Source organism: Procambarus clarkii, chromosome 91, assembly GCF_040958095.1.
Source record: "Procambarus clarkii isolate CNS0578487 chromosome 91, FALCON_Pclarkii_2.0, whole genome shotgun sequence".
Taxonomy (NCBI): domain Eukaryota; kingdom Metazoa; phylum Arthropoda; class Malacostraca; order Decapoda; family Cambaridae; genus Procambarus; species Procambarus clarkii.
In genome coordinates, this window is record NC_091240.1 from 8874344 (window position 1) to 8901843 (window position 27500).

A 27500-nucleotide genomic window follows, 5' to 3' on the forward strand; every position below is an offset into this window, starting at 1 on the left:
AACTGTTATATGAATTAAGAAGACCCAACCACACGTGAATTATGAAGACCTAGCCTCATCCAACCACACGTGAATTATAAAGATCTAGCCTCATCCATCCACACGTGAATTATAAAGATCTAGCCTCATCCATCCACACGTGAATTACAAAGATCTAGCCTCATCCAACCACACGTGAATTACAAAGATCTAGCCTCATCCAACCACACGTGAATTACAAAGATCTAGCCTCATCCAACCACACGTGAATTACAAAGATCTAGCCTCATCCAACCACACGTGAATTATAAAGATCTAGCCTCATCCATCCACACGTGAATTATAAAGATCTAGCCTCATCCATCCACACGTGAATTATAAAGACCTAGCCTCATCCAACGCCACGTGAATTATGAAGACCTAGCCTCATCCAACCACACGTGGTTTATAAAGATCTAGCCTCATCCAACCACACGTAAATTATAAAGACCTAGCCTCATCCAACCACACGTGAATTATAAGGATCTAGCCTCATCCATCCACACGTGAATTATAAAGACCTAGCCTCATCCAACCACACGTGAATTATAAAGACCTAGCCTTATCCAACCACACGTGAATTATAAAGACCTAGCCTCATCCAACCACACGTGAATTATAAAGACCTAGCCTCATCCAACCACACGTGAATTATAAAGACCTAGCCTCATCCAACCACACGTGAATTATAAAGACCTAGCCTTATCCAACCACACGTGAATTATAAGGACCTAGCCTCATCCAACCACACGTGAATTATAAAGACCTAGCCTCATCCAACCACACGTGAATTATAAAGATCTAGCCTCATCCAACTACACGTGAATTATAAAGACCAAGTCGTCTTCCCATCGACCAAAATAAGTGTTTGTTGACTCCTTATAAAAGCTTATGCCCGAGTGGTCGTGCCCGCCACTTGCGGAAACATCCATCTCGTACTTCTCCTACAGCAGTGGTATTCCAAGAGTCGAAGTCAACCAGTAATGTGTCATCATCAGAGGACCCAGCCAGCCTGACGGAGCTTGGTGGGCAAGTAGACAGAGGTGAGGTAATCCGGGTTGATATGTGTCAGGCTCTGAATCTCCGCTTTGTAGCCAGACTCTTGCTGCTCGTGAATCTTGCACCAGACCAAAATCATTATTCCAGCTTTGTAGAAAACGCTTAGGGCATAATATGTAATTGTAAAATGAATGGAAGCTAATGTAAATATTTTAAGAATTCCCTAGCAAACAAGGTAAGCTAGTCACCTGTGTGAGCCAGGCGGGGCTCCTGGAGAGGGCGGGGTGGGCGGCGAGGGAGGCCAACTTCCCGTGGTCGGTCGGTGTGAGCGGCAGGAGAGCATGAGGTGGGAGTTGTAGCGCCGGCAAATCCGTGGGTAGAATGCCCAGCCAGGCCAGGCTGCTGACGGCTAGACCCGGGTCCTCCCGCGCCTGTGAAGTGAAGCACATGTAAGTGGGAGAGTACATGTGGATTCAACGGAGTTTATGGGAGGACACGTGGGTACATGCAAGAGCACGAGGGGATGACAGACAACAGAAAACCTATAGGTCCGTGACTGATATTTGCTGGGGAAAGGAGACAGACTACGCTACTACTGACTAACGTCTATGTGAATGGAAATCAGGATAGAAAATATAGTCTCTCAGTCTCTCTGTGTCTCTGTGTGTCTCTGTCTCTCTGTCTCTCTCTCTCTCTCTCTCTCTCTCTCTCTCTCTCTCTCTCTCTCTCTCTCTCTCTCTCTTTCGCTACTCTTCATTCCTTGAGGCTTATTTTGCCGACAGAAAAAAAAGTTTAGAATGTAGCACAAACTGTGATGAGTGTAGCAAGGGAAAGATAACGATGATAGCGGAAATTGATATCCTGACGGAAATTAATTTTAAGACAGAGTACGTTCGAAGGACACCTTTATCCAGTTGATAGTTAACGCAAAGGCGGTTAACGCTAAATGATATCCTGGCGTAAATTAAACGGAACTTTTACTAAAAACAAGACAAAATATTTTGGATAATTGAAACTCATCAGCCCATCTTCCAAATAATGAGAGCACCCATACCAACTATCGATGGTGTATACAAAATATGTATTGTTACACACATTAAAAAAAAAATTGTACTAATGATATATTAAAATTAATATAAAAAATTGCATCAACCTGACCTAACCTGTTCTAAGCCTAAATGATCGATAACCACACGCACACACTCACTTTGTATACACCAACATATATATATTTGTATATATACCAACATAGATGGAGTGAGAACAAAATATTGGATCTGAAAGATATAATTCGGCTTAAGATCCCAGATATTATTGCACAATATTAATATTATTGATAAAAGAGGTGATATGATCACCACATATAAAATTCTAACAGGAATCGACCAAATGACAAGGAGGAATTCCTGAAACCAGCAACATCACGAACAAGAGGACACGGTTTCAAGCTAAGGAAACAAAGGTGCCGAAAAAAAACATTAAGAAGTTTTCTTTTGCAAACAAGAGTGGTAGACGGTAGGAACAAGCTAAGTGAGAACGTGGAAGAGGCCAAAACCATCAGTAGTTTCAAAGTGTTATACGACAAAGAGTACTGGGAAGACGGGACACCACGAGTGTAGCTCTCATCCTGTAACTACACATAGGTAATTACACACACATACACAGAGCCACCATCAATTGTTTCATGCGAGTGATTTTTTTTTTTAACCATAACTACATTGTGCCACATTAAAAATTAACAGCAATAATTTGCAAATGCTGAAGTGCATTTAAACTGCATTTACAAATGTGAGTTGGAAACGGTCGAAAAAATAAACTTAATAAACTTAATGCATTTAATCAACAACAATAAAAATATAATAGATTGATAACTATTTATCCATCTATTATATTTCCATTTATTATCTATTTATCAACAATGAATTTTGAATTGAAATCTGTTGTGACTTATTTGAGGATTGGAGACTCGAGATTGGGTACTGGGAATTGATGTTATTTCCGAATTTTGGACTGGGAATATGGATAATTTTTCCCTGGGCCTAAAAACGGGTACATTTTCAGTTTGAAACTGAGAATGATTAAAATTTCAGATTCTTGAATTTATTATAGATATAATTATAATATTTGGGACTGTTATTCCCTTATGTTAGGCTAAATCGCTGTATTTTTTACGGAGGCGAAATCGATAACAACGAACGATTTCGTTGTTAGCATCAATATATGAGGCTATGAGTACAGTAGAGCATCAATATATGAGGCTATGAGTACAGTAGAGCATCAATATATGAGGCTATGAGTACAGTAGAGCATCACTATGAGGCTATGAGTACAGTAGAGCATCAATATATGAGGCTATGAGTACAGTAGAGCATCAATATATGAGGCTATGAGTACAATAGAGCATCACTATGAGGCTATGAGTACAGTAGAGCATCAATATATGAGGCTATGAGTACAGTAGAGCATCAATATATGAGGCTATGAGTACAGTAGAGCATCACTATGAGGCTATGAGTACAGTAGAGCATCAATATATGAGGCTATGAGTACAGTAGAGCATCAATATATGAGGCTATGAGTACAATAGAGCATCAATATATGAGGCTATGAGTACAGTAGAGCATCAATATATGAGGCTATGAGTACAGTAGAGCATCAATATATGAGGCTATGAGTACAGTAGAGCATCACTATGAGGCTATGAGTACAGTAGAGCATCACTATGAGGCTATGAGTACAGTAGAGCATCAATATATGAGGCTATGAGTACAATAGAGCATCAATATATGAGGCTATGAGTACAGTAGAGCATCAATATATGAGGCTATGAGTACAGTAGAGCATCAATATATGAGGCTATGAGTACAGTAGAGCATCACTATGAGGCTATGAGTACAGTAGAGCATCACTATGAGGCTATGAGTACAGTAGAGCATCAATATATGAGGCTATGAGTACAGTAGAGCATCCATAAGGAAGAACTCTGCTAACAGTGGTGATATCTGAAGCAAGGCGAGTTTCCAGAGAGATAAAGGAGGCAAGATGGTTTGAGTGGTGTCAAACTCTAAATGAACATAGTAGTCTTGGCAAGATATGGGGTCAGATTAAAACCATATCAGGTCGACCAGCCCGACCACAGGCATGTATTCAACCATTGCAGGAGGCTGAGAGACTTGCTCTCCAATTTGCGGAGAGAACAGCTTCATATCAGCTTTCTGCAATGGTCAGAAGGCAGCAAGAACAATTAAAACAAGAGAGGTTGACAGCCATTCATTTGAGAGCATAGCTACAAATGACGAATGTGACTGTCCCTTCACCAAACAAGAACTAATTAGAGCCAAAAAAGGTGGTAAGGACACTGCACCAGGTGCTGATAACATTACATACTCAATGATCGCACACGTAGGTCCTGCTGGAGAACATGGGATATTGAGCGTTATCAATGCATCTTGGCAGAATCATTAATCTATATTATATATATATATATATATATATATATATATATATATATATATATATATATATATATATATATATATATATATATTGTGGTAACTTAATATTCTTCCATTTCTAATGTTTTCCATTATTTTATCTCACTCCATTTTCACTACTTCTCACACTTTTCTTTCCTGTACCTTTTCGTATTTCTTCTCCCTCTCATTTAATCCACGAGAGGGAGAAGAAAATTTGCTTCATTTCTTTCCACACATTTCCTCTGACTCGTTCCCTTCTTCCTCCCTGTTCTTCTCTCTCCCATTTCTTCTCTTTTTTTTACTCCATCTCTATCTCCAGCAAATTATTTTCCAATTTTACCAATTTTTCCCATTTTACCAATACCAATTTTAATTTCCAATAGCTGATATTTGCGATTTCATAACCATGGTTTGTAACATTGTGTTCCCTCTAGAAGGGAATTTTGTGTGTGTTATTTTGATGTGCAGATTAATTGTGTGTGTGTGTGTGTGATCAGCAGAACCACTCCTTTTCCTCCTCTTCCCACCCTCTCTTTCCTTACTATATAGTGGTCCTGTGGAAACACTGCATTTGTTATGATGCCTGAGAGTTTTGTTTCTGTGAGTACTATTACATCAGGGTTTTCTTCTTGAGTCCTTTCTACAAGTTCACTCATTTTATTCACAACCCTATCGTGTTGTGTTCCTAACTCTTTCCTCTGGTCTCTCCATTCCTATGTCTTCCATCCCCCTGTACCTACTTCCTTCTCTTTGCCCGATTCTTTTATATCTCCCTCTACTTCAATTTTTTTTTCTCCCTCCCTCCCTCGCCTGTCTTGTTTGTGTCCACTTCGCAGCAGTTTCCCGTGTTTATCCATCCTCTTCCTCCCCTCTCAGTTCCCCTTCCTTCTTGGGATTTTTGTCTGTTCCTTTGCTTTAACCGCCCTCTTACTTCTCACATTCTTAATTCTCTCTTACTTTATTTTCTTACCTTAATTCTCTCTTTCTCTTTCTCCCTACCTCTTTTATGAACCCTCTATGTTGGCTCATTAATGTTTTCATTTCACATTTCCCAGATTTTTTTACACCTGAAATATTTCCTCACGTCTTCCCATGTTTGCAGATCATTTGGCGTTTTGTTCTTTCCTATTTCCTTTGTTTATCAGACTCTTTTTCTCATCTCGTGTTTTATATTTGCCTGACATTTCTAGATTACTATTCTTTTAACTGTCCCTTCATTAGTGTTATTTTAATTGTCGTCATTTTATCGCTGGGTTTTATTTCATTCGTTTATCTGCCGTGTTAACTGTGTATTGTTTCTCAGTTTGTTTCTGTTTTAATTTTTGTGTCTCCCCTCTCTTACTTTTATTTAAACTCTTTTTGTTGTCTGTTTAGTCGCACAGATAGACAGACAGTCTATCTACTGTATCTTCCCAAAAATCCCCCCTTAGAAAACCTCCCCAAACTCCCTTACTAGAACACCTCCCCAAACTCCCTTGCTAGAACACATCTAACTCCTCTCTTCTACCCGCTCTCGCACAAGACAGCACATAAAGGAATTATTGCTTATAGACACAATTTAGCTTATAAATAAGTACATTTGTGACATATTCCAAGCCATATTTTTTTCAAGGCACTAACTCTTCCTCTCAGTTTTATTAAACAATAGCGATTTTATACAAAATTTGACAATATCCTGAGTTACTTTACAAGTATATTTAAATATTTTAATTTTGTTTTATTATTTTTATAAAAATGTAATATCAATATAGGTATAGGTTCAGTACTAATTGTAATATCTTAACATACTAAGAAGGTTAGGTTAGGTCGGTGTTTTCTATTCAGCATTTCATGGTAAACTCAAAAATTCACAATAAATTAGTATGTCACATATGCATTTATTCATATGCCAAATATTGACTATAAGCAGGTGCAAGAACGGGTTGCTCTCTTAGAACAACTCTCCTCTTTAAATATCTGCCCAAATTGTATCTTTGAACGATTTTTTTTCTCCAATGAAACACCCACGTCAGCACACACACACACCAGGGCACCAAACTTGTAGACGGCAGCGATGTGGAGGCCGTAGGGGTCGGCGTCCGTCAAGGCCAACACCGGCACCCTCAACTCCCTCCAGAGGCGGTGCAGCAGCTGCCGCGTCGACACGTCAGGGTACCCCTTTCCCTGGACACACCAGAAAACAAATAAGTTAGTCACACAATCCATAAAATCAGCTTCAAGTGCTAATGTGACAGAATTCAAATAGCTTGAGGAACCTGCGTACACCGGACTTCAACTGCCATAGGCTGCACGCAAGAGTTAAAGCTTCCCTTAGAAGCACTCACAAGAAGAGGGTTCTATGTCAGTGCTTCGTATTTCAAGACTAATCTTACGAATACTGAACGCAACCAATGTAAGGCTACTCGTAGGATATGCAGCACTAGCATGGAACCTAAAGCTTGCGAGACAAAAAAAAATCAGTGGTTCATAGATTGAATATGAGATTAATAACAGAAATTCCAAATTTAAATTTTGAGGATCAGGTAAGAAGAGCTCAAACTATAAACATAGGAGGAGAGAAGAACTAGAGGAGATATAATCATGACGTATAAGATATATTGAGAGGCCTAAAAATAAGATAGTCAGCGGTTCTCAACTAGGGGGGTCCAGGGAAGAATTTAAAAGGATCCTTGGAACATGGTTGCAGGGGGTCCGACAAGTGAAACGAGGCTGAGGGGGTAACAGGTAAGACCGGAGTTGTACTACGGTCTCACATGTGCAAACATGGTTGAAAGGGGGGTCCACAGGTGCGAACGTGGTTGTAGGGGGGTCCACAGGTGCTAACATAGTTGAAGGGGGGGTCCACAGGTGCTAACATGGTTGAAGGGGGGTCCACAAGTGCGAACATGGTTGAAGGAGGGTCCACAGGTGCGAACGTGGTTAGAAAAGGGGGCAAGAGACATACAAAGCTTCGAAACCACTGCCTAAGAGCAAACTAAAGAATCAGATGAGCCTCGTGTACAGAAAGAAATACATATTCAGTGTGCGAGTAGCCAACACGTGGGACGAACTGGACAGAGAAGTGGTTTAGACAAAAATATAACCGAAGAATTCGAAGAGCTGTTCTACCTTTAATGTAAACAGTAAAAAGACAAACACACGCTCGCACGTATGTATGCATGAACATGCGCACACACACACACACACACACACACACACACACACACACACACACACACACACACACACACACACACACACACACACACACACACACACACACACACACACACACACACACATTGTGTGTGTGAAGAAAAAGTGCTTAAATTGGAAGAGGACAATGGAGCTCTTAGGAGTGAGCTTTGCACTCTAAAAGGGAGTATTCTTCAACAAGATTATTACTGCATTAACGGACAAGGTAACAAATCAAGAGGAACAAATCAAGGAACTAATGAAAGAAAATGAGGTGTGGAAAGTGAAGTGTGGTGACTTTGAAGTAATAAACAAGAAAATAGACTCATATGGTGAACAACACCAAGGGAGTCTGAGGGCTAACATAGAGTTAGACAAGGATCTGCAATTGGAAACTTCAGTGACAACTCACGTAGAGGGGGGTTAATAAAGAACTAGAAAAAGTATAAAGAAGAAATAAAAGAGACATATGCCCAAGTTGTAAAAGAGAAAGAGACGATTAAGGAAGTGTGTTTGGAAGTCAAAACCAGAAATGACAAACAAGAAGCGGATCTTAGGCAAGCAATTAAGATAAGAACTGGTAACCAACAGTAAACTGGTTCAAAACGCTGTATATAAAAGTCCATAATAATTTTTGGATGTTTAGAGAAGGAAATTTCATCTAGGGTGGACCGAGCAGCAGAAGAGATGAAAATCATAGAAAAAATAGTAGGATTAGGAGAAGGCTTAAATTCAAAGGAGCATGTTAGTGATTTTAGGAGGATAGGAAAATATGAGAAAGACGAGAACCGCCCCGTAAGGGTGACGTTTAATGAAGTGAAGTATATGACAAGTGCTTCGGAATACCAGAAAATTGCTATGTGACGAGGATGGCAAACTTTGATCAATAAGACAAGACCTCTCAAAAGAGGACAGAGTAAAGCCGAAAATGAACCTCATTGTAGCAAAACTTCTAAATGGGGATAGAAAAGAAGAAAGGAATTCTTTTTTCAACAAAGTGTCAGGGATTGGAAAGCTTGTGAAATGGTACATAAAGACAAAGCAACAAAATCATTAAATGAAGGGGGTGTAAACAACATAGGGAAAGGGAACATATTCATGAAAATAGTATATACCAACACAGATAGAGTGAGATCGAAAATATTGGAGTTGAAGGATATACTTCAGCTCGAAAGTCCCAGATATTGTCCCATTAACAGAGACGAAACTTGAAGAAAATATTTTAAATGAGGTCGTATTCCCAAGGGGCTACTCAGTTTGGAGACTTGACAGGAAAACTGGGATGGGGGGGAGGAGTGGCTGTGCTGGTGAAAGAACACCTGAAGGTAAGAGAGTTAATATTTGAAAACCCTTGAGATATTGACATATTGGCATTGCAAGTCTGGAATAAGATGATAAGCTGATAATTTTAAATGCTTACAGCCCACCAGCAAGCAACACATGGACAAAGTGGACAAAGGAAGATCTGGATGACAAACGAGAGGGCCTCATAATGGTCATGAGAGAGATTATGGTAAAAGCTGACAAAGATAAATCCCGATTGCTGGTACTGGGGGACTTTAACTTTAAGGCAATAGACTGGGAGGCCTACGAGGCAAGAACTGGGGACATTTGTACAGGCAGATCTGAAAAACTCATCTTGGAGACATTCATGTATCAACACGTCAAGCAGGCCACAAGAATGAGGGAAGGGGATGTTCCGTCAATACTGGATCTAGTATTCACCAGGAAAGAAGAAGAGGTATTTGACATCCAGTACCTTTCTCCCTTAGGAAAGAGTGATCACGTCCTCTTGGACATTAAATACGCTATGCGATATACTCTAATACAGTAGAGAATGGGGACAGTAAAACAGTTGTTAAACTCGATTTCAAGAGAGGACGCTATGGGGGAACTAAGAAATTTTTTTTCATGGGTATAATTGGACAGACTTGTTGCTAGGCAAGGAAGTAAATGAGATGTATGCCAAAATTTGCGAAATATACGATGAAGGCACACAAACATTCATACCAAACCAGACATGGAGACCTAGGAAACAGGGCTGGTTCAACAGAAATTGCGAGAGGGCCAGAGATCAAGACACAAGCATAGAATCATTATAGAAAGAGGTCAAACCCCCAAACATACCAACGATACAAAGATGCAAGATACAACTACACGTCAATAAGGAGAGAGGCAGAGAGGAACCTTGAGAACGGTATAGCAGACAAATGTAATTCAGATCCAGGCCTTTTCTATAAATTCATTAAAAGCAAGCTGCAGGTAAAGGATAATATTCAGAGGTTGAAAATGGGGGACAGATACACGGAAAATGAAAAGGAAATGTGTGAAACATTAAACGTAAAGTTCCAAAGTGTGTTTGCACAAAATGAGATCTTCTGAGAACCAGACACAATAAGAATTCCAGAGAATAGCATAGAGAACATAGAGGTGTCTAGAGACGAAGTGAAACAAATGCCCCTGGAGCTAAGTAAGAACAAAGCAGTTGGCCTAGATGGAGTTTCTCCATGGGTTCTGAGAGAATGTGCACCTGAGCTCAGCATTCCACTTCAGCTGATTTTTCAGACATCCCTGGTGTACAGAAGTCGTAGCAGATGTGTGGAAAAAGGCTAACATAGTTCCAATCTATAAAAGTGGCAGCAGGGAAGACCCCCTCAATTATAGACCTGTATCATTGACAAATGTAATAGTCAGAACATTGGAACAAATAATAAAAACTGAATTGGTAGAACACCTGGAGAGAAATGATATAATATCAGACAGGCAGTATGGTTTTTGATTTGGAAGATCCTGTGTATCGAATTTACTCAGTTTCTATTATCGAACCACAGAGATTTTACAGGAAAGAGATGGTTGGGTTGACTGCATCTATCTGGACCTAAAAATGGCTTTCGACAGAGTTCCACATAAGAGGTTGTTCTGGAAACTGGAAAATATTGAAGGGGTGACAGGTAAGCTTCTAACATGGATGAAAAATTTTCTAACTGATAGAAAAATGAGGGCAGTAATCAGAGGCAATGTATCGGACTGGAGAAATGTCACAAGTGGAGCACAACAGGGTTCAGTTCTTGCACCGGTGATGTTCAGTATCTACATAAATGATCTACCAGATGAAATACAGAATATATGAACATATTTGCTGATGATGCTAAGATAATAGGAAGGATAAGAAACTTAGATGATTGTCATGCCCTTCAAGAAGACCTGGACAAAAATAAGAATATGAAGCACCACTTGGCAAATGGAAGTTAATGTGAATAAATGCCATGTTATAGAATGTGGAATAGGAAAACATAGACCACACAACCTATAAATTATGTGAGAAATCCTTAAAGAATTCTGACAAAGAAAGAGATCTAGGGGTGGTTCTAGATAGAAAACTATTACCTGAGGACCACATAAAGAACGTTGTGCGAGGAGCCTATGCCACGCTTTCTAACTTCAGAATTGCTTTTAAATACATGGATGGCGAAATACTAAAGAAAATGTTCACAACTTTTGTTAGGCCAAAGCTAGAATATGCAGCGGTTGTGTGGTGCCCATATCTTAAGAAGCACATCAACAAACTGGAAAAGGTGCAAAGAGATTTACTAAGCACTTACTAACCTGTCCATCTTTTCCCAGTCTTTGGAGGCTTTGCTTACAATTAGTAAACAGTTAATGAGCTCCGAAGCACCAGGAGGTTGTTTATAACAATAACAATAGTTGATTGGAAAGTTTTCATGCTTGCAAACTGTTTAATAAATGTAACCAAAGCCTTCAAAGATTGAGGAAAGATGTACACGTTCGTAAGTACTTGCGTAACTGCTTCGTGAATCTGGGTCCAGGCTACTGACCGTAAGGAGTATGGCAGGTCCGAAGGTGCGGTGGACCTGGGCCTCGACCAGCCTCTGGAAAGTGGCGTCCTTCTCCACAACGAGGATGTAGCGGGCCTGCGACACCACCCTCGTCAGGCCCTCCACGCTTTCCGGCACCAGCATCCCTGCCACGCCCACGAGGCCAAAACAAAACAAGTTATAGTAAGCCATTAACGTGTAATTAGTAAATATTAAGACGAAGCCCGTTCTCTCGATTTGCCGCTCCTTGATATATATGCAAGGGTTTTGCCTAACCAGAAACGCACGATCCCGAGCAACCCACCTAACCTATCGAGGCAGATTCATGGAAAACGTCAATATGACGGTACTTTAACTGTTATTAATACGTCTCATTTTGAACTGTTTGGCTTGCGACACAAGAATTTATACATAGCAAAAATTTACAAAACATATTTTATCATGTCCAAAGGATTCCTATATGTCTCATTATATCCAAAAGTTTCTTAATATATTTCCACATATCGAAAAATTACAACAAATATATTATAGACTACTAGTGTGATGACTCAGCCCCGAAATAATTGACTCATAAAGCCATTATTTGTTTAGTACTGAATTTAAATACAAAAATCCTACCAATTATAATGTAATAAATTTGTGTAAAAAGGTGTATTTACAGGTGTATGCACTTACATTTCGATGCACTTAATCTATTGAGCGCACAAGTAGCACGAAAAGGTGTAAACGACGTTGATACATCATAGTACAACTGAAAGCCATCCTGCTGCCAGATGACTTACATAAAGACATACCTGTTAATGCAGGCGACGAGTCACAATAACGTGGCAAAAGTATGTTGACCAGACCACACACTAGAAGGTGAAGGGACGACGACGTTTCGGTCCGTCCTGAACCATTCTCAAGTCGATTGTGTCTATCGTTTATGTTTATCGATTCTCACAATCGACTTGAGAATGGTCCAGGACGGACCGAAACGTCGTCGTCCCTTCACCTTCGAGTGTGTGGTCTGGTCAACATACCTGTTAATGCGTTGGCAATCCCTTGCTGCAACACATTAATGCTACATGCCACTCATCACACGATACGTGCGATGAGTCTTTAGGTATTTAGTAAGGTAATGTGTATAATAACTCGCCATTCATAACCATATCTATAGAGGACAGAAGACAATTTATATATGTTGCTTAGTGTATAAATGAATAGCCGCGTCTGTGGTAGAAATTAAGCTAAACAAATATATAATAAAAAAGTGACATTTATGTATTCTCCGTGATATTCTTTTTACCATCCAGTAAAATGTGCGCAAGTACACCCACGACCACCATCTCCAGTGACGGCCAGTAACCTGCTCCCATCATATGGTTAATGTTGCCATCCAGTTATGCCTAGTCCCAAAGGGGACGTATTATCCAGTGACGTCCAGTAACTTCTGTACCTTAATAATGCGACGCAATATCCAATGACGTCTAGTAATGTCTGCCCCCACCCTTACTGGTAACGCTATGCACCATGCAGGAACAAATGCAAAGCCCTCCCTCCCTCCAGTAACGCGTCACACCATAAAAATCGTCTAGTAACGCTCCCTTTCCCGCTGTAACGCGACCCACACACTCTCCACCCATCGTCTAGCCAGTAATGCCTTTACGTCCCTTCCATAATACGACATGCCTACCCCTGTATCGCAAGATACCATCCTGTGATACAAAGAAACTATCCCGTCTCCACTCGCCTGGCAACTGGACGTGTCCCTTCCATAATACGACATGAATACCCCCTGTATCGCAATATACCATCCTGTGATACAAAGAGTCTCCACCCCGTCTCCACTCGCCTGGTAACTGGACGTACCGTTCTGAGTGTGGCTGACGCAGACGATGGTGCCGTCGTGGGTGGTGTAGGTGAGGTCGCCAGCGACAAGACCCTTGCCCGTGATGGTGAGATGAAGCCCCCGCCGTGGAACACCCAGCACCCGCGTCAGGTCTTCTGCTGAACGGTCCAGCGCCGCCTGCGACTGGTACAGCCACACAGACTCATAGTACACATCCCTGCAAAAAAGATGAGATTGACCTGTGATAAAAAAATTTACACAGGGAAAGTTTACAAAACATGTTTTACCATGTTTATAAGTTTCCAAAATATGTCTCAAGTGTGTTTAAAAGTTTCCTTATATATTTCCTATATCAAAAAATTTCGTCAAATTTATATCCTAAGACTGCCACTATAGTGACCAAGACCAGAAATAATTGCGCCCTCGAAGTACCATATTTACTTGCCTTAGACATATACAATTCTGCATGGAAAATTAATTTAATTATTCTACAAAACCAAGTATACCCTAAACTAAAAAAAAATTAAAAAAATACATGCCCCTAGTAGTTATGATACGAGAGGGCAGGAGCACGACTCTCACAAGGGTAGAATAATGGCAGCCAGGCTAGTGTCCGTGTAACAGTACATGTTTCGTACAAATGTGAAGGGTTAGGTACAGGAAGATGATACATCATGTTACAGTCTTGGCAACAGGATAGCACATGTATCAAGGAGTAACTCGTGTGTCACGTCAGTGAGGTATTAAACCCTTACACAAGCTAAAAATATATATTTAATCCAGTCAGAATAAATATTTTTGGGTGCATACCTAACCCTAGGTGTAGATTAAATTAAAGCATTATCATATAACATCTTAAGAAAAGAACAAGGATTACGGACAATACGCAGTTAAGCTGAAGAGAGCTATACAACCTTCTGTAAAGACCCGGCTGTAAGATTAAAAACTGTTGAGTACAATGCCGGAGACGAGTTCCGTAATCCGGTAACAGATTAAAAGCTTTGTGAATAACAGTACGCAGCTTCCAGGAGGAAACTACTATGTATTCCGGTTGCAGAAGAGATTCAAATTGCAGGAAAAATTGGATTACTGTGCGTCAAAGCCAACATGCAGACACTGGGGGTAGTCTACTACTATTATTTAGTAACAGCATTTAACACGCCAGCCTCTGCCAGCTCAGATTCCTCTCTCTGTTTTTTGTTCTCTACGTTTTACCATTTCCTACTTTTTTTTTAGGTTTCTTCCTGTTTACCTGTATATATATATGTGTGTGTGTGTGTGTATGATCCATGAGAATAATGTTAACTAAACTCCCCCCTTTCTTCTTCCTTTCTTGCTAACCTCTCCTATCTTTCTCCTAGTATGATCCCCGGCAACGAAATGGACTACATTCCTTCCTTCTCTCCCATCTCATTCATATGCAACGTTAAACATACTCACTATCATTCAAACACACTCATTCACATACATGTTCACTCACATTCTCACACTCACTACTAAACACACTCAAAACACTAACATGTTCACCCCACTCTCACATGAGCAGACCTTCTCAGTCCTGCTCACATTTACAATTTCACACACTTTCTCAACTCCCTCCTCCTCTTTACCCCTACAAAGGAACTTCATAAATTAAAACTTCTAATCAAACCCAGTCGTAAAGGACCAATGCAGACGAAACAAAGAAATAACTTTCTTCACTGAGACATTGTAAGAGAACGAAAAGACAAATGGAAACTGGAACTCCCGCAAACAATCACATCAATCAAGGCTGTATTGATAGGCGCACAGAACCCAAAATTAAAGAGCTCGTGCATTGAATGGCGCGAGTCTAGAATGGGTGTGTACCCGCACAGCTGAGGTTGGTGTGGTTCAACCGATAGACGGTAACGCTCATGTTGCCCTTCTTCCAAGTATATATATAGTCATTATGGCTCTTGTTGCGCCTAATCTAACTTAAATTACGGGCTCACTATAGCCCGTGCTACATGGACACTTCATTCTGAGTAGCTAAATCTGAAACAACAACAAACTCATGTTGCCATGCAGTGCGTTCCGGCCTTCTGAGCTGTGTACACCTCTCAAGGTGTATACATTACGTGCCGCAAAATACATTCATCAGGTATTTATATTTGTATTAATCAACCCGTCTCCAAACCAAGTCTATTCTATCCCAGCCCGTTCTCCAAACAAAGACCCAAAAGTGATTCCATGCACCCGCCAAACCCCCTGCTAATGAATGAAATAGTTTACACACGACTCACAACTGATTTCGTTCGAACACTTCCGTAACAAGTGCTTATAAAATTTGCACATCTTTCCTCAACCAACTCATCCTCGACTCAAGTCCATTACATCCAGAGATCGACCCCCACAGACGCATTCATAAATTTTAATATGTTGTTCATTCAAAACGGGAATTTATTCATATATAAATTAATATTATAATATATTAGCATATTGAGCATATATCTATAGCCATAGATTAGGTTAGGTGTTTAGGTTCTGTTCGCGATTATTTGTATTTGTAGTACGTGGATTAAGCATTTACAACGTTGTGGTTCGAACAAAAGTCGTCAGTGAAGCACTTGTTACGGAAGTGTTGGAACGAAATCAGTTGGGAGTCGTGTGTAAACTATTTCATTCATTGACAGGGGGTTTGGCGGGTGCATGGAATTACTTTTGGGTCTTTGTTTGGAGGACGGGCTGGGATAGAATAGACTTGGTCTGGAGACGGGTTGATTAAACAGTACACGAGCTTCGAAACTTCACAACTAAACCTTATCTCGTAGTGCTTCGGGGCTCAAAAAATATAAACAAAGCCGCTGTGATTCAGGAACAGCCCGTCCTCCAAACATAGACCCAAATGTGATTCCATGCACCCGCCAAACCCCCTGTTTATGAATGAAATACACGACTCACAACTGATTTCGTTTGAACACTTCCGGAACAAGTGCCTTCACTGACGAATTTTGTTCGAACCACAACGCTGTAAATGCTTTACCCACGTACTACAAATACATATAATCCCCAACAGAAACTAAACACCTAATCTAACCTAAGTGGATCATAAGTGAATGTGTAAATGCTTGATGAATTCTGGCCTCTAGAATTTTAGACGAGACATTGGACCACCGAGCTAAGGCTTCAGGCGTGTTTAAAACTAAAGTTTCATGATTTATGTGCGTCTCCACGAAGACTTAACGGAGACATATCTCCTCTAACAGACGAAACGTCTAAACAATAATTGCTGTCACAAGACTTAACTTACTTTTTTTCTTTAGTTACAAGCGGTATCAGGACATGTCTCCCTTGTTACAACATGCGCGTATTATTTATCTATGATTTTCCAGGTTTTCTGTGCGTAACAGGATAGACTAGAATTCGTTTTGGTTAAGCCAATGTTAGGTTAGTTTCAGATAGCATAAAATAGATTATTATAGTTATTTTTGGTTTAACGGCTTCAGTATTGTGATATTTATATGCCAGCCCATTAGGCACATCACATTTTGAATGTTTCAATACTCATGTATTCAAAAAGTACAGTATGCCATGGTTCAATCAAGGTGAGGGTACATTTACACATGTTAATGTTAAGAGTGTTTGTAGTGATTGTTGCATTCTTATTAACGAATACCTGTTTTAACCTGGTTTCCTTTGGCACCCTCAGCAGCTAACACATTTGCTCGTTCCTCAACTTCCAATGAGTTGGAATCCACAGGACCTTGATCATCCTTCCTGTTTCATTATCTTTTTTCACATTTTGTGATTTTAATTATTTCATCTAATTTCACATCCTCTATATTCTGCATATTTTTGTTCTTAGCAGTGCGGCTCAGTGATCACTGCTTCCCTATGCTGCCTTCTTGATGCCGTATCAATGGAAGTGAGCTCTGTTCACTTTGGGCATGCGTGATTCTCGATCTGTTCTTTTTCATTTTTAATTTGAAAGGTATTGTACCAGCCTTCAAATTAGTGGTGGTGGAGAGTGATGGCAGTGAAGAGTTATGGGGGAAGAGTTGTGGGGAAGAGTTGTGGGGAGTAGAGTTGTGGGGAAGAGTTGTGGGGAGAAGAGTTGTGGGGAGAAGAGTTGTGGCGAGTAGAGTTGTGGGGGGGGAAGAGTTGTGGGGGAAGAGAAACGTGCTGGTGCTTTACCTTTCCCTCTCCCCTGTCATACGTCTGCCAGCACCATCTACTCCCCTGAGCCTGCTGCCTCACCTCCTGGTAGCGTAGGTGCCGCTGGCCACGTGACGATAGGCCTGGGCGAGCGTGTGGATGAGGTGGGTGAAGCGTCGGGTGCTCCGAGAGGCTCCCAGGCTCACCAGACTCTCACCTCCGGTTCCGCTCCCACCCCTGTGGAGAGAAAACAGTATTGTAAGAAATGATACTGTAGAAAATTATACCGTTCCTCAGCGGATAGGCTATAAGAACTCAAGAACAAAGGTAACTGCAGAAGGCCTATTGGTTCATACGAGGTAGCTCCTATCTATAACCAACCAATCCCACTCATATACATGTCCAACCCGCGCTTGAAACAATCAAGGGACCCCACCTCCACCACGTTACGCGGTAATTGGTTCCACAAATCAACAACCCTGTTACCGAACCAGTATTTACCCTATCTTGAAATGATTTCGGGGCTTAGCGTCCCCGCGGTCCGGTCCTCGTCCAGGCCTCCTTTTTGTTACACACCCCTAGGAAGTAGTCCGTAGCAGCTATCTAACTCCCAGGTACCTATTAACTGCTAGGTAACAGGGGTATCAGGGTGAAAGAAACTCTGCCCATTTGTTTCCGCCTACGCCGGGGATCGAACCCGGAACCTCAGGACTACGAATCCGAAGCGCTGTCCACTCAGCTGTCAGGCCCCGAACACTTCCGGAACAAGTGCTTCACTGACGACTTTTGTTCGAACCACAACGCTGTAAATGCTTCACCCACGTACTACAAATACAAATAATCGCCAACAGAACCTAAACACCTAATCTAACCGGTGGCTAAATATACACAATACGCTAATATGAAATAATATTAATTTATATTTGAGAAAATTCCTATTTTGAATGAACAGCATGGTAAAATTGATGAATGCGTCTTTGGGGTTGACCGCTGGATGGAATGGACTTAGTCTGAGGACGGGTTGCTATAAATTCTTCAACCACGTACTTCAAATACAACTAATCGCCAACAGATCCCTAAACACCTAACCTAACCTACGCCTAACAATACTTAGAATTTATATGTATAATAATATTAATTTATATATCAGAACAAACCAATTTTTAGTACACAGTATACTAAAATTGATGAATGCGTCTGGGGAGGACGGCCGCTGCTCTCAACAGCCTAGTGTGAGGACGGTTTGAGGACGGGTTGACCGGTGTTGCGTCTGGTGGCTTGAACAGAATCACCGAGTTGTATCGGGATTCCTCTATCGACGAAATGCATAGCCCTGTGTTTCTCCCACACACAGCTCACACCCTGCTTTGTTCCCTCCCCAGGCGTGTATCCAGTCTACATTGTTTGGTGTGGATCTATGTTTCAAACCAATAGTGTCACTGTTTCGTAAACCAAGCGCCAACAAGTATGGCGCTAATCCTCCCGTTTCGTGCTGGAGTGCGCTTAGTGGAGGTTACTGCATTTTCAAAGAACAAGGAGGAACAGCACAGACAGATTAGGGAGGTCTCTGGTGCCGTTCCCAAGCGGATATGCAGTTAAATTCTGTACTCATCGGCAGCCCACGGCGTTGTGATAGAAGGGGAATGACGAAACAGGAGGCAAGTGAGCTCGTTTTGTTCTTAGTGTCCAATCGGTTGCTATCCGGTTTCTCTACTGACGCCTTGTTAGTAGGGCGTTTTTTTCGATTACATTCATTTCACAGTCTCCGTGGTGTAGTGGTAAGACACTCGCCTGGCGTTCCGCGAGCGCTATGTCATGGGTTCGTATCCTGGCCGGGGAGGATTTACTGGGCGCAATTCCTTAACTGTAGCCTCTGTTTAACGCAACAGTAAAATGTGTACTTGGATGACAAAACGATTCTTCGCGGCAGGGGATCGTATTCCAGGGACCTGCCCGAAACGCTACGCGTACTAGTGGCTGTACAAGAATGTAACAACTCTTGTATATATCTCAAAAAAAAAAAAAAAATCTTAAAATAGAACCCCGAGTCACAAAAGTTACGAATATACAAATTCCCAGTCTATCATTGTCATCTCTGTATAACATCCAACTAATATTATTGGATGTTACACAGCGTTCCTGGGGTTTGGAAGTTCATTACTGCTTATGAAAAATTCCCATTAGGTTTCATGCATTGTTGACAAAACTCTTTATTTCCTCAAAGTTCCTCCTGTGTAAGGGGGAACAGGATGTAAGTGTATTTACCATTTACTATTTGTGCCTGCTGGATCGAGCTGCAAACTCTTGGAGCACGCCTTTTAACAGTTGGTTTTATTATGTTCCGACTTAATACTTTTCTATCATATTTACTACATATCATTTTTCAAACATATACATACGTGTGTGTGTGTATGGATAGTACTAGGGTACTCACCTAGTTGTGTTTGCGGGGGTTGAGCTGTAGGTCTGTGGTCCCGCCTCTCAACTGTTAATGAACTGGTGGTATATAGATTCCCGAGCCTATTGGGATCTATCAAATCTTCATTTGAAACTGTGGATAGTTTTCTTTTTCAACAACAGACGTTGCCAGACATTTACAATGCTAATCAGCATATATACATTTTCTTCTGTCCGCCATGGACAGGGTGAGAGATCTGCTAAACATGGAGTTCAGGAATTTATTGAAAAATCAACCACAGAAGGTGATTGTGAGTGCTTTTAAAATGATAATCAAAACTACAGACATAGATACACAGACTTACGTCTGCCCTACATAAAGTGGTTGATGTGTTCTTTAGTGTCATTAATGTGCATTTACAAAGGTGAAATGTAATTCTGATCAGCTTCAACATATATTTTATACACATACATATACATGTATACATACATACTCATACATTTGTTCTTCTACTCTGACAGGGTAAGATAGCTGATAGAGAAACTAGTGTGTTATTAAGCACGTAACAACTGAAGGTGATTAAGGTGCTTTTACAAGCTCAGGTTATATAGTTACATCCCATACATACATACATACATTGTATAAGTGATACATTACATGGTCAATCTTGGGTACAGGATTGATCAATATATCAAGTTTTCCAGTATTCATATAGTAGTTACAGAGTTCAGCATACCTCAGCCCAAGAGGGCGAAAGTCAGTCAATAGGGGACATTCTACAATATAATGTTCAAGTGAGTGCATGTTTTCTCTTTCACAAAGTTGACACATTGTGTACTCGACATTTGGGTTTTGAGAAAGCTGTATGGAGTCTGCCTCAACCTCATCACTGCTTAATGCATTCCATTACTTAATTACATTCCATCTGTTAACTAATCTGGCACTGAAAAAATTCTTTCTGTCTCTAGAGTGCGTACTCGCCTATTTGTGCCTGCAGGATCGAGCATTGACTCATGGATCCCGCCTTACTAGCCATCAGTTGTTTTTCAGCAATGACTCCTGTCCCATTTCCCTATCATATCTAGTTTTAAAATTATGAATAGAGTTTGCTTCCACAACCTGCTCCTTAAATGCATTCCATTTTTCCACTAATCTCACGCTAAATGAAAACTTCCTAACATCTATGTGATTCATCTGAGTTTCCAGCTTCCACTCATGCCCCCTCGTTCTGATAATATTACGAGTGAACATTTCATCTATTTCCACTTTGTCATTTCCCCTGTGTATTTTATACGTTCCTATCATATCCCCTCCCCCTCTCCCTTCTTTTTTCTAGTGTCGTAAGGTTCGGTTCATTCAGGCGCTTTTCATATCCCATCCCTCGTAGTTCTAAGACGAGCCTCGCCGCATATTTTCGAACCTTTTCCAGTTTCCTTGTGTGTTTCTTCAGGTGGGGACTCCATGATGGCGCGGCATACTCTAAGACTGGTCTCACGTAGGCAGCATAAAGCGCCTTAAAAGTCTTCTCACTTAGGTTTCTGAATGATGTTCTAACTTTTGCCAGTGTAGAGTACGCTGCTGTCGTTATCCTGTGTGTGTGTGTGTGTGTGTGTGTGTGTGTGTGTGTGTGTGTGTGTGTGTGTGTGTGTGTGTGTGAGAGAGAGAGAGGGTATATAGGAGTGGGTGTGGGAGATTATCTGCGGATATCGTAAAACAAGATATATAATTAGGCTGGTGTGAGTAAAGCGTCCATTAGCGTCTTGACGAAGCCAATGAGTGAGATATTACCTTACGCAGGCAACAACCACCCACTCTTTCTCCTTCTCTTTTCTACTTTTCTTTTAATTTTCCTCTTTTCTCTCTCACACACACACACACACAGGGGCCTGTGGCTGAGTGGTCAGCGCCCGGGGTTCGTAGTCCTAGGGACCGGGGATCGATCCCCGACGATGGCGGAAACAAATGGACAGTTTCTTTCACCTTGATATCCATTCATCTAGCAGTAAATAGGTACTTGGGAGTTAGACAGCTACTAAGGGCTGCTTCCTGTGTGTGTGTTTGTGGGTGAAAAAAGTTGATTGACAGTTGAGAGGCGGGCCGAAAAAGCCAGAGCTCAACCCCCGCAAGCATAACTAGGTGAACACACACACACACGCACACCTATGTCAGACTAATCCTGGAATATGCAGCTCCAGCCTGGAGTCCATACCTAGTTAAACACACACAAGTTAGAGAAGATTCAGAGGTATGCCACCAGACTTGTCCCTAAACTGAGAGGTATGAGCTACGAGGAAAGGCTAAGGTAGTGTTTTTTTTTTTGCAGGGATATTCCTGCGCGGGCCCTAAGCCTCTGGCTGGCCCACTAAGTGTTACTTGCTTCTGTTTTACTTAGGAGTAATATGAGTATTTATGACTCGTATGGTCGCTCCAGTAGAATTTTGCCCTAAGTGTTTAACAACTTTTTCTGCTCTGTTAAATCTAAGTTGAAATCTTATTGGGTTTGTAACTATGGACTGTTTGGACTGTGTTAGATAATGATCCAGTGGTCTGTTGGGCTAAGGGAGTTGAACCTCACATCCCTGGAAAACAGAAGACTAAGGGGAGACATGATAACCACCTGCACAATTCTCAGGGGAATTGACAGAGTGGACAAAGACAAACTCTTTAGCACGGGTGAAACACGAACAAAGGGACAAGGGGACACAGGTGGAAACTTAGTACCCAAATGAGGCACAGAGACATTAGAAAGATTTTTTTAAGTGTCAGAGTAGTTAACAAACGGAATGCATTAAGCAGTAATGTGGTGGAGGCTGACTCCATACACAGTTTCAAATGTAGATATGATAGAGCCCAGTAGGCTCAGGAATCTGTACACGAGTTTGTAACGGGAACGGGGTAATATCTCTGCTTCGTCCACTACCCAGCCCTTAGTTAACTAATCTCAAAGACCCCAGAGCTCTACTATTAGCCTTCAGTCCACTCCTCGTGATCTTAGATGGTTGATTGTCTTAGATACTACAAATACGAGGACGCTGTGCTGGGCCCTTAGCAAACTCAAGGATCTTCTCAGCTGCCACCACCTGAATCCGCTTACTTGTTTAGTCCCCCTAACTGACAGTGAAACAGGAAACTGTCAATTATATATAATTCTCCAAATATGGATCCCAATTAATTAAAAAGGGAGGTATGAATTTACGTTAAGTGTTGAAATAAATCGAAAACAAGGGGATATATCCGATATTAAATATACTAGGCTTGCTTGGAATATATATACCGACTCGCCCCAATAAACCCGGCTCGTGGATTCCGCTTCAAAGACAATCATATATTCTGATAGGTGAACTCTAAACACAGAGCCAACAATAGAACACAAGTTTATTAAATCAAGATTAATCAAATAAATATACAAAGAAAACCACTCCTTATCTTTAACACCCCCTAAACTGAATATATTCCTATTGAAATATTTCTTATGAGGCAATGAATGAATGAATCAACTGTACAGTATTAAATTCCTTAAGCACGTTACCGTAATATTCTAGAACCCAGCCTGATGTTTGTCTCCCAGTTGCCCACTCCACACTAAAACTTAACCCGCTCTCTCAAGCTGAGACTGAAGCTAGCTAGAATTACTCCGCCAGCCTCTCTGACTGCTAAATTACTAAGCAGGGTAAACAAATCCACAAGGGCCGTGACGAGGATTCGAACCTGCGTCCGGGAGCATCCCAGACACTGCCTTAATCGACTGAGCTACGACAGGATAAAAGGGTTGAAACCGAAGTTCTACTGAACTTACTGGATCCCGTAGCCTCTCCGAGGCACAAACCAGGCTTTTACACCCCCCCCCCTGTACCCGAGCTATGTCAACAGGCCGTTCTCCCTCTTCGCCCTTACATCATCACACACAGAGATCACACTAACGTGATGCATCAAATGAACAAATCCACAAGGGCCGTGACGAGGATTCGAACCTGCGTCCGGGAGCATCCCAGACGTTATTGTGATCTCTGTGTGTACTAAGCAGGGTAAAATGAACAAACTAATCTTATTTCCCGGCCACCCAGATGGTTGAATTCTTACTGGAACTGATGGTAATTCTTTAGACATCTTGGACCAGGCTATTTCTAATTACAATATTGAATAGTGACCTGAATTTATAATTTATGAATTAACAATACGGAAGATTTTGGTCACCCTCCGGTCACGTGACCTTGACCCAGGGTGAGTCATAGTCATGACGAACTTGTCCCTCTCTAATTGACGTCACTCTCTCTTTAATAGCACACAAGCCTTGATCTTTCCTCTACATTCATGTTAACCTAAGTCCTTAAACCAGAATTGGTTCTTACTGCAATTACTGTATTTATTGAGTTATTCATCACTGTTGAATTAATACAAGGGAAACAGCCATTTTGTTTTCCAACCTCGCTAATCCCTTAATCTCTGGGGAGATGACTTTTCCGCTCTTAAACAGGTCAGACTACCCTCTCACTCCAAGCTTGTGTAAAACCATATGACCTATAACTTCTAAAACAAGCTTAGCTTGTTAAAAGGTGATTGACGATTGAGAGGCGGGACCAAAGAGCCAAAGCTCAACCCCCGCAAGCATAACTAGGTGAGTACAACTAGGTGAATACACACATTGTTTTTAATCACTAGCTTAGAATGGCGGAGCTTAGGAGCTGACGCTCGACACCTACAAGCGCATCAAGGAGAGCCCCTCTAGGTGAGTTGCCACCACATTCCTTCACGGTCAAGTGGAGTATATTAACAGGAAACATCAAACAGGCAGCCTCATCAACTGAATGGTCATGTTCCAAATGTTACTTTAATATTTTATTATAGTTTTAATATTTTACTAGAGTTGAGATATATTTAATGCATATTAGATTTTGTTAAAGCATTGCCTTAGACATGGAAAAAATATGAATATATAGTATAAAAATATATTGCTAGAGATGCATACACTAATTTTTTTAGTTAAATACACCTGATACTCGATTTGGGTTTGCATATGCATTAAAATGAAAGAGGGGAGAAAGGGCGTGGAAGGAGAGGAGGAGGAGGAGGGAAAGGAGGACCAGCAGAAGGAAGAGGAAGACGAGGGGAATGAGAACGAGGGGAACGAGGAGATCTGCCTGACGTCACGGGTCACGTTGTGTCAACAGAAATAACAGTTCCTGGTCTATTGACATGGTTACCCTGTCAACACTGGCCGTGTCTTCACCCCATCCACTCACCCGTCCAAACCAACCTACCCACTTCCTTCCCTACCAACCTACCTACCATCCACCCTAACTATTTACCATCTCTAACTACACCCTAACTACCATACCATCTACCCTCCCACCCACAAAACCCATCTATCTACCCCACCTACTTATCTACTTACCTACTATTCTACCACCCTACCTAGTTATGCTGGGGTGAAAACGAAACTGCAATTGAGTTATATATACAGCTTCCCGGTTGTGAGTAACGAATTGTATTGGTGATTTAGCCCGTCCTCATAAACATAGCAGCCTGTCCACATAACAGCCTGTCATCGTCGAAAGGCAAATGCTCGTTAATCCGGTCGCTGAGCCCCCTGTTTATGAATGAAAAACGAGTTCCATGCGACTAACAACTGATGACGTTCGAACACTTCTGGAACAGTGCTTTGCTGACGCCCTGTTCCAATCGTATCCCTGTATATACTTCACCCAAAAATTTAAAATGCAAATAATTTCCAACAGAATCTAAACACCCAACCTAACATCTGCCTAAATATACATCTAATGTATAATATCTAAATCTAATACATAATCATATCTATTTATACATGAGAACAAACTTTTTCAATACACAATACTTTAAAATTTACGAATGCATCTAGGAGGTGGGGGGGGAGGGGTTAGCCACCAATTTAACGAGCCTAGCCTGTGGCCAAATTACAATAAACGTTTCACCTGCATATTGCGAATACAAATAATTGCTAACAGAACAAACAAAAATACCAAACCCACTCTCTCCTAGGCCAAATTATAGCCAAAAATGCTTACAATTATACTTACACACACATATATATATATATATATATATATATATATATATATATATATATATATATATATATATATATATATATATATATATATATATATAATATATAATACTGTTTTTCTTGAGAAAGCACATAAAAAAATGCTGCTTGGACGAGCACAGCCTGAAGATGAGATATGAGATTAAGATACTGTATAGAGTTTGATAACTATGGTGATGTGATACATTGGCGTGACCTACCTGCAGGGGTGGGCGTGACCTACCTGCAGGGGTGGGCGTGACCTACCTGCGGGGATGGGCGTGACCTACCTGCGGGGGTGGGCGTGACCTACCTGCGGGGTGGGCGTGGCACTCTCAGCACCGGGGGCTCTCCAACACTGATGCTGGCCACCACGTCCTCCACTATACGCTCACACGCCGCCAGCATTTCTCTGCAGGACATAACAAAAAAACGATGCTACAACCTTCCAAACATGAACGATTAGCGTATAACGCGCGTCAATATTAAATAGGTCCACTTGAACGGTATGAATCAAGCGATGCGCTACATAATTATCGATCATCTGTTGAATAAATTTAGTAATTCACTTTGTGTAATTTAATTGTAATGTAAAACATAATTTAATCAATTATGTGTGTGCGTGAATTTTATTAATGGAACATTTTTTTGGACGCGAGAGAGAGTGTAGGTATTGGACCACCTCAACTCTGAATCGCATGTTTTATGTGATATCTCTCGCTTCTCTCCATCTGTCTTAGTTATGTCTCATTGTCTCTTTGTTTCTTTGTCCGTGTATGTGTCTGTCTCTCGGTGTCACTCTGTTTATCTCTCTCCCCTACTACCGTCTCCCTCCCTCTCCTCTCCTCTCCCCTTACCTTTCCATCTCATTTACCTACGCTACATCCTTCCCCCACTTCCCTCCCTCCGAGCCAGGACAAAAATATTCCCTATTTTGTGTTCATCGGAGCTGGGTGCTGATGAGGATAGCGACAGAACAAGGGGAGGGAGGATGTGATACAGGACATACGATAGAAGGGTAAAAAAACAAAACAAAAATGGTAGGAGGGATCAGAAAGGGAGAATATGAGGCTATGGTCACAGGAAGGGAGGAAGGGGCTTAGCGGGAGGAACTCTGGAGGGAGGGTAAATGTTTAGTCTGTTTTGTGAAAGTCTTAGTGAATAGTGTGGATGGTTATTCATGTAGATTAATGGACGGATGAGCATTTTAAAAAGGATGGCTGGATTCATGCATTCATATATCTCCCCCTCCACATAAACACCCTCCCCATCTCTACCCACACACATCCTCTTCATGCCCCCCCACGCACCTCCCCTGTCTTCCCCATGACTGAAACTACACACCACCTCCTTCGTTATAACTAAAAGGTTGCTCAGGGAATGCAACTCTGCCAGCTGAACATATATTTCACATGTCAATATCTGAATACAAATGCTAAAGTTTACGGCCTCGGGGCGTAACAATTAACATCCACCGACTTCTTCAGGGGAAATCATAGGGACCGACTCCCCTTCAGGAGGTAGGACGAATAGAGAACGCACTTGGACCCCAAGTGCAAGCGGAGAGTAGAGACTTGGACTTAGGAAATGT

At 41.3% G+C, this 27500-nt stretch overlaps 1 protein-coding gene across 2 annotated transcripts in view; it reads right to left on the reverse strand.

Annotated features, from left to right (window-relative positions):
• Positions 1–27500, reverse strand: part of mei-W68 (meiotic W68) — a 35710-nt gene that overhangs the window by 653 nt on the left and 7557 nt on the right. Inside the window, exons 2-8 of one of the 2 annotated variants that reach the window (XM_069318726.1) lie at positions 26223–26321; positions 17553–17687; positions 13355–13551; positions 11504–11649; positions 6519–6656; positions 1266–1448; positions 1–1135 (exon numbers count right to left, since the gene is read on the reverse strand). The exon at positions 1–1135 is cut by the window's left edge and continues 653 nt beyond it. In XM_069318726.1, coding sequence (XP_069174827.1) covers positions 1013–1135; positions 1266–1448; positions 6519–6656; positions 11504–11649; positions 13355–13551; positions 17553–17687; positions 26223–26321 — 1021 coding nt within the window. In that variant the 3' untranslated portion in view covers positions 1–1012. The remainder of the gene's footprint in view (positions 1136–1265; positions 1449–6518; positions 6657–11503; positions 11650–13354; positions 13552–17552; positions 17688–26222; positions 26322–27500) is intronic. The other variant, XM_069318727.1, reaches the window with a different exon arrangement.